This window comes from Papilio xuthus, unplaced genomic scaffold (assembly GCF_000836235.2).
Source record: "Papilio xuthus unplaced genomic scaffold, Pxut_1.1 DF828258.1, whole genome shotgun sequence".
Classification (NCBI taxonomy): domain Eukaryota; kingdom Metazoa; phylum Arthropoda; class Insecta; order Lepidoptera; family Papilionidae; genus Papilio; species Papilio xuthus.
In genome coordinates, this window is record NW_013530391.1 from 1,263,236 (window position 1) to 1,275,957 (window position 12,722).

The window sequence follows — 12,722 nt, forward strand, 5'->3', positions numbered from 1 at the left end:
AGAAGAAGAAGAAGAACCATGAACCGGTAGGCATAAATCAAACTAACTTTAACAGTGGCTATGGGCAACGATTATACAGTTATATTGTTGTTGAAATTAAAATAATATTTCAGTGTCAACTTTTTTTTGCGGAAAACATGTCCACTAAAACAAAATGCAAAAGTCTCGTATCATTTTTCACAATTGCAATATTAGATCGAAAATTAATACAATTATTGGATACCAACCTTCGTTTGTAGCCGAATGAATTATCCATCCGCTTCTTTTCAACTCCAAATGTTTTTAGACGACTCATATAAAGCAAAACGGTCGGGCTAATGAACTGGAAATCGTAACAAAAACGATCTAAGATGGTAAATTTGCACATCCAGATAAGACCGGAGGCGTGCGAGATAAAATGTAAGTACATAGGTGTTTAATATACAAAAAAATTTGCGTTGCTCCCAATGGACGCAAAAATGTGTTTCATGGATGAAAATCGTATCTTAATCAATTTTATTAAAAGAAAGTAAAAACCTATTTCAACATGCATATAATAAATAGAAAATAGTTTATGCTGTAAGTGAAAGTACTCTAAAATTTTCATGAAACGAATAACGTTTCGTCCTGGCGGGAATCAGCTGATCGGGATTGCGCAGTGCGCAAATATGAGGGGTGAGGGTCGGGGCGAGGGGTAGTTGGGGTGTTCGGGGTCTGCAGCGGCGCCCGGCCAGTCGCGCGCCTCCGCGGCCGCCACCCGCCAGCGCGACCGTGTCGATACCGGTGACACGCGCCGCCCTCGCACGCCTCTCGCTCATAACCCAATATCTTGAAAGAAAACTTTAAGAATAACCGCTTTCAGTAACAACACAGGCCTACTCCATGCTTTAGCTGTGATATTCATCCAAGCCAGTGCGCGGGACATGCGGTTGCAGAGGTTGGGGTCACGCGTGGCATCTCCCGCTCTTCTTAACCGCAAAATTAGCGGTGCAGTAATATGAGAGACGTTTTATCTGATAAGTGCACAAAAATGTTCGACTCGTCAATTCAAGAAGTGAACGGAAAGGGACCGAAGAAGAGGAAAAAGTCTCTGGATAATGTCTGTGATAAGGAACAGCGGTCTGAATTAGAGAGTGACAATGAGGTAGCTTCAGAGAATGAAATGGGTGAGGCGGTTAGCACTGATGCCGTAGGGCTGCTGCACTGGCGGGATATGCCGAAGCACCTCCAGTTCAACCCTTACGTGCTGACAGGCTACCGGCCGCTGCAGGATTGGGCCGGCTGCATCCGAAGTCTCTTCTACTTCCACAATGAAACTATCAATATCCTAACTCATGGTAAGTTAAATAATTATAGAATATATAATTAAACATTATTATATAATGTTCCAAGCATATAGTACCTTTGATCTGTCAGTGGTGGGACTGTCATACCAGAGTCAAAGAGTTCTTTAAGAAAAAAATTTAAAGGCTCGACCCAACGGAATTAAGGCTTGCGGTCACTTTGTATTTAGTACTGGTTTTCCTTGCCTCTACAAAAAATAAATTATTCTAATCATATACAAAGAACTGTTATATTTTTAGGTCAAAATTTATTTATGAAAGTCTTATAATCGTCGTAAAATGGATCTTCCTGCCTCGCACAGCAGCGTTGTGGAATGGTCTGTCCTCGGCGGTATTTCCAAACCGCTACTACTTAGGGTCCTTCAAGAAGCGAGTGTATCACCATCTCAAAGGCCGGCAACGCATCTGCGATTCCTCTGGTATTGCTGATGTCCATGGGCGTCGTTGAACACCTCGGTGTTCCCGCTGCTCGTTTGCAACTTTTGTTATAAAAAAAGAAGTTGTTGTTCGGACTTACACTTTTGCAAACCGTATTTCGAATGAATACAATTTTTACTATAATGTAGCAAAAAAAATTATGGATTTATATCCTTTAATTTTTTTATGTAGTCTTAGGTACTAATGCGATAATTTTATATTCAATATATCGCAAATGTGATCCACTGACTGAAACAACTTATTTTTAAGCAGTTGCTGAAGATTTAATTAAAAACCACGTTTCCGTCGATATGCAATTTTTCCTTCATATAAATATGCTTTTGCTTTTGCATTTTTTTTTTGGAACAAAGTACCGTAATTTATTCGCGCTTGTTTTCACACTTAGAAGGGTGACCTATTTCGTTGAGCCATTTTAAATAGGGCTAAACGAAAACGTTTTGTGATCTGCGTAATTGGTAACAGAAAAAGGGGATGTATAATATTAAGTTATTATTTTAGGTTTTTGTATTTGGTATAATATTATTTGTTCATAAAACTAACATTAATATAATTAAAAAACACAAAGCTTTAAAAGAATACACCTGGCCAGCAATAATTTATGATTAACTAGCTGGCGACCGCGAATCCGTCCGCGCGTTATTTATTAAAAAAATAAATTATTTAGTAGACTATGTATTCTTCCAGACTATGGTCTATATGTATGTATGCCAAATTTCTTCGAATTATATCCAGCCGTTCTGGAGATACCTTCAAACAAACATCCATCCATCTAAACATTCGCATTTATATAAATATTAGTAAGTAGTAAGATTTAGGATTAATAGAGGTATGATGCCGTCTCGGTATTATTTAATTCACATTTAAAATTTTGATTGCACAAATAAATTTTTAGCCAATGGTTTAACACCAAAAACCAACAGTAACTTTTGTTACATACATAAATGTGCATCATGTATTGTGTAGGTTACATGTTAGGTAGTTTGTTCTCCATTTAATTTAGCATTGAAATGGTTGCTACAAATAAACGTAAGGCTACGAGTTGGCTGGCAATAAATTGTCGGAATTCTCTCCGCGCCCTCGTAGCTCGTAGCGTAACTACGAACTGTAGCTCATGGCCCGTAGAGCGAATTTTTTTTACTTTTTTATCGCTGCTTGAAATAATGCTATTAGTACTATTCTTTTTATGATATTTTTTTTTTCAGATAATCAAATATAATAAAAAAATTAAATAAGTCTTTAGCTATCACTATTATCATTTTTTGACCATAAGCTATACGATTTTTAAGCTACAAACAGATGTCTGCGACTTTCGTCCGCGCAGAATTAAAAAAAATCTAAGCAGTAAGAGAATTTTACAAATCGGTTCAGTAGATGATTCATTTCAATTACGAAGGGACATCGCAACTGGTTTTCGTCCTTGAGAAAATGATCTATCCAATTGATTTATGTACAAACTATTGATATTCATATTTCATAGAAGTAGATATATTAAATTATACCTCACGTCTATTTTACAATCCAGATAATATAGTAGCCACAAAGTACAGTCATTACTCATATTCTATACCCATAATCATTCACGTACCACGCTACAACGTCGCCAGTTTGACTTATGACTATAGCAGGGTTATTGAGCGTGCTATATACATTTCCAATCAATATTGTAGTTTATTACCTTTGGTTAGAGTTGAAAACTGCAGTGAAAGCACACTACAGAAGCCATACATCAACGTCGCTTGAAGTGTACTGGATTCAGATGGATACAATGGATATTTGTAGATCCTTTATTGTCAACAGAACCAATCTTTGATGTTTTAACGGATGAATTGGAGCTAGTAGATATCTGTATTTATTTATCCAATATAATACTGGCAGCAAAGAATTTTATTGCGAAAGAGTTTTTATTATTTACTTTTAAGCACAAAATAAAGCTGGCAACAAAGAAATGCTCGCATCATTCGTACATTAAAAACTTCTATAATATTATTTTTCTATCTTTATCGATGTTTTTCAAGTAAAGTTTATTAGAGAAATAGTTGTCGCCCGCAACTCTGTTTGCGCGGTATTAAAAGAAAACTTAATTTAAAGTTTATATGGTCTTCCAGACTATGTTTCGGAGATAACTTGAAACAAACATCTGTACATCAATCCATCCATGTAAACATTCGCATTTATAATATTAGTAAGATTTTAAGTAAACTTTATCAGTGAATGTAAAAATAACCGTAGTAGAAAATTTGTATACAAAAATAATTCCTAAATGTATTTTTGATTGTTCCCTTGTGTCTTGAAAGTAATTTCCGTTTGTTATATTTTATTCATAAATATTTAATACTGCATACGTTCCCCTATCTGTTTGATCACGCTGTCAATGAGGATTAGGTGTCATCCTGTACAAGGGCTATGTGTTTACGTAAAATGTTATGACATAAATACGCTTAGATTTTATGACGACGCTCGTGTTTGTGCTACGAATACGTTTTAATATCGGAGTTAGGACAATCGAAACACACTGTTATAATACTTGTGCAAAACGTTTTAATAAACATACGCGTTATCTACACATATTAATAAAATTACAGTGTGTTTGAAATATTTCGTGCACAAGTATTTGCGTCGTTGATAACAAAAAACTAATAAATTTTTTGGTTGTATATCCGCTAACAGCATTAATTCCGAGTAATCTCCGAAACTGGACTGATTCTGGCCGAACTTCTATGGTAGCTAATGTGTGCATATTATAGGCTACTTTTTTAATTTCGGGCTGATAAAATCGCAGACAAAAGCTACTTTATAATATAGTTCAAATTCAACATTTACCGGGACGTATGTACATATGGAATATTATAAGTGCGGCTTATATGTTCATATATGTATATGATATATGTATATATATACTTAGAGCTTAAGCGTTTTTAATCTCATTCAGAATTTGCTTAGCCCTTGACGCAGGCCGCGGTAAGCTCGGCTAAGTGCGTAATCTAATTAACTGTTTAAAACGTTACGCCCCTCTCGTTTAAGTTACATCTGGTTGTGCCCTTTTGCTTATTTTATTCATTGAAATTATAATAAATAATTTCTGTCAGAATTTAATTTCAAATTTGAAATCTGATTTGTGTCATGTTAGTGGATGTAATATAGTTTAAGTAATTTTGTTAAACCTTCATATTATGAACATAAAATATAAATTAATTTAATTTATATTAAACCCCCACAAAAAATCCAAGTTACATTTAATTTTGGTTTAACCTTTACGGTCTAGTTAAGTCATAAAATAATTAAAGCCTTTTTCATCATCAGCTCACTTTAAGTCCTCACTGTGGGGCTCGGAGCCTACCCTAAGTTAGGGCCTTACTATAAAAAAGACAATGCTTCAAATACACTTTAGCTTTAATATACGTCAACCTTTTTGTACCGTGACTATAACGCCCGTGAAGATTTATGACAAATCATGGCTTTTGAAAACATATTTAACTATAACATCCTTCACCGACGTTCAAGGGGTTAAAACTTATGTTTTACTTAACAGTATCTAACGATGTTTTTGGGGTAATACTGTTAGTAAATGTTGTTTTGTCTTACACTGTCTTTCACTGGTTCAATAGATTACCATTCATATGGTTAGACAATCGTTCATTTAACATTACTAATGTTTCGAATCTCTCGAATTTGATTCCTATTACATATAAACCTTGTATGTTTTAAGCTTTCAACAAAAGTTATTACAAGCTTTTTTTCCTGGAATTTCACTACAAACTGTATCTGACAGCCCAGTAATCAATAGCCAGGATTTTTATAACATTAACGAGAAATTTTAATTGAAAATTCTTATAAGAGCAAAATTCTAATTAATTTTGATATTAATGCTTTTGACAGGTCCATTATGCTAATGTTCCTATAACTTTTACATTGACAAATTTCTTGATACTTTTATAATTAACTTCTTTCTTCTTTCTCGGCCATAAGTCGCCCACTGCTGGGCGTAGGCCTCCCCCAAAGATCGCCACGATGACCGGTCTTACATTACCTGCATCCAGGACGCTCCTGCAATCTTGACCAGGTTATCGGTCCATCTTGCGGGACGCCTGTCCACGCTGCGTCGACCTTTATGTTAACTTGATATGATTAACTTAATTAACTTTATTACTTTTTAGTACCAGTAATTAGGTATGAATATTACAAGCTAGGGAAAATGAGACATATATTATAATTTTTATGAAAAGGAAATTAGTTCAATGTTGCGAAATAAATGGAACTGACATAAATATGGCGACGTCTAGGGAAATCAATCAGGTAGCAATTATATTTCAAAGATGTTTTTCCAAATTAAAATATCTCGGAATTATTCTTAATAATTCAGTTCGTTGTAACTAAAATAAATCGTTAAAATTATGTCTTCACCGACATATTATTACGTAATTGATAGAATTTATATTTCATCGGTGAATCAGGGGTTAGACACTTGACTTGCAATCTACAGGTCCTGGTTTCGAATCCCGTCGTGTACCAATGTGTTTTTCGATTTATCTATTATACATGTACATTTATTAGATGTTCTTACGGTGTAGGAAAACATCGTGATGCAACCTGCACATATCTGAGAAATAATTCAAAGATATGTGTAAAGTCCGCACTGGGTCAGCTTGGTTGACTATGGCCTAGTCAGCCCTAACTTAGGGTAGGCTCCGAACCCCTTGGGGCGGCGTATAGTGAGCTGATGATGATGATTAATATTTGGTTTTTAATAAAACAAGTGTAAAAAAAAACTGAAAGAAGTAGGAACATTTTACCTAACAAAATGATTATCGGACAAAGAGGAAATTTTAAGCGTTGCGTTAACCACGGACTATAGACAGACCTGTATTTATCTTATTTAAAGCGTAAATGTAGGGGGATTTTGTTTAATGTAGCTAAATAGTGTAAGTTTAACATTGTGCGAACAAACTGGCAGCAAATATTTAATCAACCTTCTGCCACATTTCATTGTTGATGTTTGCACCAACTCCCTCCCTTTACAATTTGTTCTGTTTACCAAAATGGCGATTCGCGGAAAGTTATAAAATTTCCAATGGTAGCGCTTATGTACTGAAATAACTAAGTTTAATAGTTAATTCTATTTATTTCATACTTCTCTATTCGTTATGGAAAGTGTCTAATTTTGATGCGTTGTTTAATTCTTAGCTCTATCTCCATAATAATTAATTAACACCTTCTAAGAAATAATATTTGATTAAAAATGTTAACGTCAGTTAAAACAACAAACTGACAGCTAATGACAACCAGACTAGTTTACGAGTTTTAACGTTTTGTATTTAAAATAATCTAGACTAATATTACAAAGAGGAAAGATTAGATTGTTTGTTTGCATCGAATAGGTTTCAAAACTACTAAGCCGATTAGAAAAATTATTTCAATGTTGAAAAGCTACACCATCCCGAGATCACATAGGCTGTATTTTTTACTATATTTTAAATCACACGCAGACGAAATCACGGACAACTGCTATACTATTCTTAATATTATTGTTATTTGGTCATGCATCAGATAAAAAATTAATTCTTTAGCTTTAACTATCAAGTATTATGGTTTAATTATTTGTGTATAGTTATAAATTAATTTTAATTGAAATACATGAATAATTCAAAGCGTATGCAACACCGCAAGCCACGCCGTCATGGATAATCATTTATCCATGATTTATGGCGGTATGCTGTTTTAATTAATTAATAACACTTCGTTTGTTATATTATATACCAATTAACAATAATTTAAAAAACCGGTTCTATATACCGAGTAGTTACTTTATATATTATATATTCTATATAGGAAGTACTAAATTGTCAAATTCAAAAACTTACTTTCGTTGAAATGAATAAGAGCGACGGACACGGACAGTCAGTTTATAAATTTGCAATTGTAAAGTTGCTACAAAGGAAAATACTGTTCAATGACAAAGTTTAACTCAAACTCAGCAACCGTGTTGCTCGGCCGCGCATACGGAGTGTACTTTCAAAATTTGTGAGGAAAGTTATAAAGCAATAAAGCTTCTAATTTTAGTCGTGAAATTTTACACATATCAAACACCCTTAAGGTACGCAAAAAGTACGTAATATTAAATTAAAACAAGCTTATAGTTTTAATTATTTTTTTTTATTTCCAAAAAAAAACATTTATAGGTCGTATCGGTTAGGTAAACTTTAATACTTAAAAATCTTATTATATATTATTTGAAACGTTGGTATCCTTGAAAAATTACAATTTTTATTTAAAAACTTTTCTATTCAAGCCGAACAAAAGGTTCAATTCATTTTCCAATCAGAGGCAATGATACGCTCAGCTAACTTCAATTTGCATTGGCTAGCTGCACTGCACTACTGGTAAGTATTTTGAATTCAAAACTGAAAAATTTCTATGTACATTCTTACCAATAGAAATGCGAATGTTTAGATGCATGAATGGATGTTTGTAAGAAGGTATCTCTGGAACAGCTCAACGGACCTTAATGAAATTTGGCAAAGATGTAGAACATAGTCTGGAAGAAGACATACGCTACTTGTTAAGCATAATCTTAATTCCGCGCGAACGGAGTCGCGTGCGATAGCTATTACTTAATAAAAATAGAATAGGACTAGCAAAATTAAAATGCAAAAATACTTACACCTGGTTGGTGTTGGCAACTGTTAGTTTATAATATGACTAGTAAAATTAGAATCTAACGTCAATAACAATCGGTGATATAAATATCGAGGTATATTTAGGCAAGTTAGAACCCTTGCTTATAGACATACCTACATCAGGACCCTTCGCTATAACACGTTAATACTCAAGTGGGCCGGGATTTAGGTCACTTTACTCCGCTCTTTTAGATACTCCCGTGCGTTGGAGGGCTCTGAGAGCTCGTGTTTTACGCAAACATAGCTTTACTTATTTTAGTTACAATGCATCAACCTATTTATTTGTTTATAGTTAATAATTAACTTTTGTTGGCCAATATTATCACAACTAATGTTATGACGCTAAATTTAGGAGTAGTAGAGTCTTAAGCTTTTTTCCACTCACTCATAGTGGATTAATTCCTTAAGCAGTGCAGATGAAGATGTCTAATTCAAAACAATCCTAGGAGACTCATTTAGTAATCAGGGACTGCAAAGTTTAGATTTACAGAAACATGGGGAAAGGGAAAATGTTCGTACCCTAATGATTTCGGCACGTTGCTATGAGGGGAAGTGACTCACAATAACACCCCCATGCTATATATTTTAGTTCTTTAAATATACACATTTCATATATATATAGGTGTTTAACGGAGCTTTATTTGAGCTGTCGCCCGTGACTTCGTCCTCGCAAAATTAAAAAAAATATAATGAGTAGCATATGTGGTCTTCCAAACCATGTTTCGTCGAGATCCGTTCAGCCGTTCTGGAGATACCTACAAACATAATCTAAACATTCGCATTTATAATATTAGTATGATTAATAAGGAAATAGTTATCATAAAAGGTTATTTTCTATAATCTCAGTGTTTAAAAAGTATATTATAGTAATAAAATAAGCAAGGTGGTAATAAAAATATTTTTTACGAGTTATAAATTTTTTATTATCGTAATAGACGGATGGGCTGGCCGGTTTGATTGTTTGGTGACTTGCAATCCTTACGGTTGTGCAGTTGAGTCTTTTCTGGTTTTATGATTATCTTATTTCTCTATGTTATATGGTTTTTAACCAAAGAGAATTGAAATGAAAGCGTACAGCTAAAGTATAGATATTTTATAGTTATCCGTCGGATAAACATATATTTATATTTTAACGTTTTTTTATTATTTCTTTGTATCCTATTTACTCTTTGAAAATCTTTTAAAAATAACAATTACTCTATGGTAAAAAGTGATACAATGTAAATAAATAAAGACATATTTGTAAATTTATTTAGGGTCAGAGAAGGTGGGTTATTTAAAGTGGTCATCAAAACGGTCGCTTAATATTAAGTACCTGTTACAATGGCCGCAATAACCGCACGATGAAAACCCAACGTTTTATTTTACATTGGCCAGTAACGCTTCGTTAACGGTTACGAGTTAAACCTTTAAAATGTAAACTTTAATTTAACTTTATGATTTATTTTGTATCTTTTAAGTACATAAAGAGTTAAAAGTAAAAAGTTGAAGTCAAAGAAATAATAATTTATTACTCATTTTACATTAAGTATATTTGGTAATAATGTTAAGTTTAAGTTAACTGTTTAATTAATTATTATTAAGTTAATATTGTAATAACACTAACACAGAAATATTGTTTTCCCTCTCTTTCTATTGAAAAATATTTTAGTACAGTCGACATCCGTTGTCTCACTCACTGTTAAATACCAATTTACAATAACTGAAGCTTTTATATAAGAAATTGCTTTAATTCAGCAATTATCGCTTCAAAGTGGTTGTATGGTTATTAATTCTTATCTTAACTGCGGGGCAATTCAAATGAATTCTGTTAAATGGTTAATTAATTTAATTTCGTTGAAAGTATTCAATTGTATAGAATTACCAATTGAATACTTTCAACGAAATTTATATTAATTTAGAACTTTAAGTCATTGCAGTAAGCAGTAACAATCAGAATAAATGGTTTTGTAAGTTGATAATTAAACTAACTTTAAGAATTTTCATATCTACGTTTTCTGTTAGTTGAAAATTGTCTTTGTATCTAGTTAAAACTGTAATAACAGTTTTTGTAATGCTATATATTGGTAATACAGATGAAATTCCTTATTCACGATCCGTATTTACGCCAAAATATTTAGTAGGGATTGAGTATTGCGGCATATTCGCAGAACGTAACCTCCGCGAATGTGGAGATTTGACTATACCTAATTATAATTTACATTTGAAGCAATTGCTATAAGAATTCTCAATAAGTAAAAATGATACAAAGAATCTTCTATCTTTTTCTTTGTATTTTTTTTATAAATGATAGAATCAAACCGTAAAAATTAACAACGTGTAATAACCCAGACGGTACAGCTTGATGGGGTTAGCATAAAGTTACTAAGTACTGTTTACTCGTCTATACTGTTCTATCCATCCATCATTCTAAACATTCGCATTTTTTATATTAGTAGGAGGTTAAGAAATTAAAAAAAAAAGTGTATGTTCAATTACAATCTTTTCTTGACTTATTAACGTTCACATTTATAAGTTTTATTTTACATCGACATCTTATTGACATTAACAGACACACTAAATTTAAAAATACAATTTTTTCCTTTTTTATCGCTAATGTCGGTTAACATGTAACCTCCTTTCACAGTGTATATTAAACATTATTCTTTCTAAAGTTTTGTTATATTCGTAGCAAGTAAATTACACAAAACAATTTTAATGTTATCATGAAAGTTCAAAGTACGCCAGGTTGGCTTGTATGAATATAGTAATTTCCAGTAAATTAGACATCACGAGTTCGTTGGGACCTGACATTATGTCATCTGTTATGAAATATGAATGGTTATTCGTTAGGGGTGACTGTTCAATACAGTTATTACGATTGTAAACAGTTATTTAAATATTAAATTAACAGCTGTACGAAAGTTGATTTTCTTTGTTTTGTGATCTGAAGGTTAAGACAATGTCTTTTATTAATTTATTTTAGTTTAAATCACTTCATTCCTGTATTAAATATAGATTTTGCCCACAACTCCGTCCCCTTGTTCGTATAATGTTACGTTATCCTCGTCCTAAGCAACGTCCACACCAATTTTCAGCCAAATCGGTCCAGACATTCATGAGTTATAAGGTAACGAACATAATTTTCTTTTATATTTATTTATATTATTAGGAAGAAAATCCGACACTATGCCGGTGTACTGGCGCAACACTAGTCTTACCAAAATGTCGACGTTTATGTCCCCTCACTAATCATTCTGACACTTGACTTTGTAATGAAAGCGCGCCATGCGCGCCAAATGATTCTAACTAATATTGTATAATATAAAAATATTTGGAAAAATATCTGAGCTAGAAATGTTTTAATTGAACTGAACTGATGACTCTTATATCGTGGTTTATTTAATTAAGATAAAAAATACGCAAAACTCCCAGGTAGAATGTACCAGAAAAATATTAATTCAGAAGCACCAGCAGTGCAACAAAAGACAGTTCAAGTACCACTTAACCCGCCTGCTCTATACAAGCTATCGGTAACTCTCATGCGGAGCTTTTCATTGGAAAAATCAACGTATCGCAGAACTTGGATTAGTTAATAATAGGATGAGGCTATCTTTAAAACAAAAATGCCTGTGTTTTCTCATTGAAAAATGTAGAGAACTTAGTAATATTATAGATACGAATGTTTTGATGACTGGATGTGTGTTTGAAGTTATCTTCGTAACTTACTTCTTACTAATATTATAAATGCGAATGTTTGGATGGATGGATGTTTGTTTAAAGGTATCTCCGGAACGGCTTAACGGATCTCGTCGAAGCTTGGCATATATGTAGAATATAGTCTGAAAGAACACATAGGCTACTTATTAAGTTTTCTTTCAATTTCGCGCGGATGGAGTCGCGGGCGACAGCTAGTAGATAATAAAGTTTGTATACAAGTGACAGTCATTGCCGATTAAAAATATGTAGTTACTTTTTTTTGTTTGTTGGTATAAAACAAAAGCTAACAATAGTAACATTGCCTTCGAACAACAAATATGACAATGACACTTATATATGTTGCATAGCGAAAATAATGAAACCAAAGAACATATATTTATATCTCACATCAAGTCGTAAAACTGAGTTTTGTGTTTACTGTCATGGTAGTGGAAACCCATAATAAATAACGTTAACCTTCGCTTTTTTTCTTTATTCGCTAACATCTTTTCTACGATGCATAATAGGTTTATGTTATATTAAAATTGATAACAATAAGAAAATGGAATTCGTTTTTATTGTCATTTCAGTCACGTAAGGTGCACCCAAT

At 33.0% G+C, this 12,722-nt stretch overlaps 2 protein-coding genes across 2 annotated transcripts in view; one reads left to right on the forward strand and one right to left on the reverse strand.

Moving 5' to 3' along the window:
- The window catches only part of LOC106113391 (uncharacterized), a 10,533-nt gene extending 10,232 nt beyond the window's left edge, over positions 1 to 301 (reverse strand). Inside the window, exon 1 of the transcript XR_001227660.1 lies at positions 228 to 301. The gene's annotated coding sequence lies outside the window, so the exon portion shown is untranslated. The remainder of the gene's footprint in view (positions 1 to 227) is intronic.
- Positions 302 to 739: 438 nt separating this feature from the next.
- LOC106113410 (progestin and adipoQ receptor family member 4) overlaps positions 740 to 12,722 on the forward strand; it is a 38,325-nt gene continuing 26,342 nt past the window's right edge. The window contains exon 1 of the mRNA XM_013306149.1: positions 740 to 1,316. Within this exon, the coding sequence (XP_013161603.1) occupies positions 977 to 1,316 (340 nt within the window). The 5' untranslated portion in view covers positions 740 to 976. The remainder of the gene's footprint in view (positions 1,317 to 12,722) is intronic.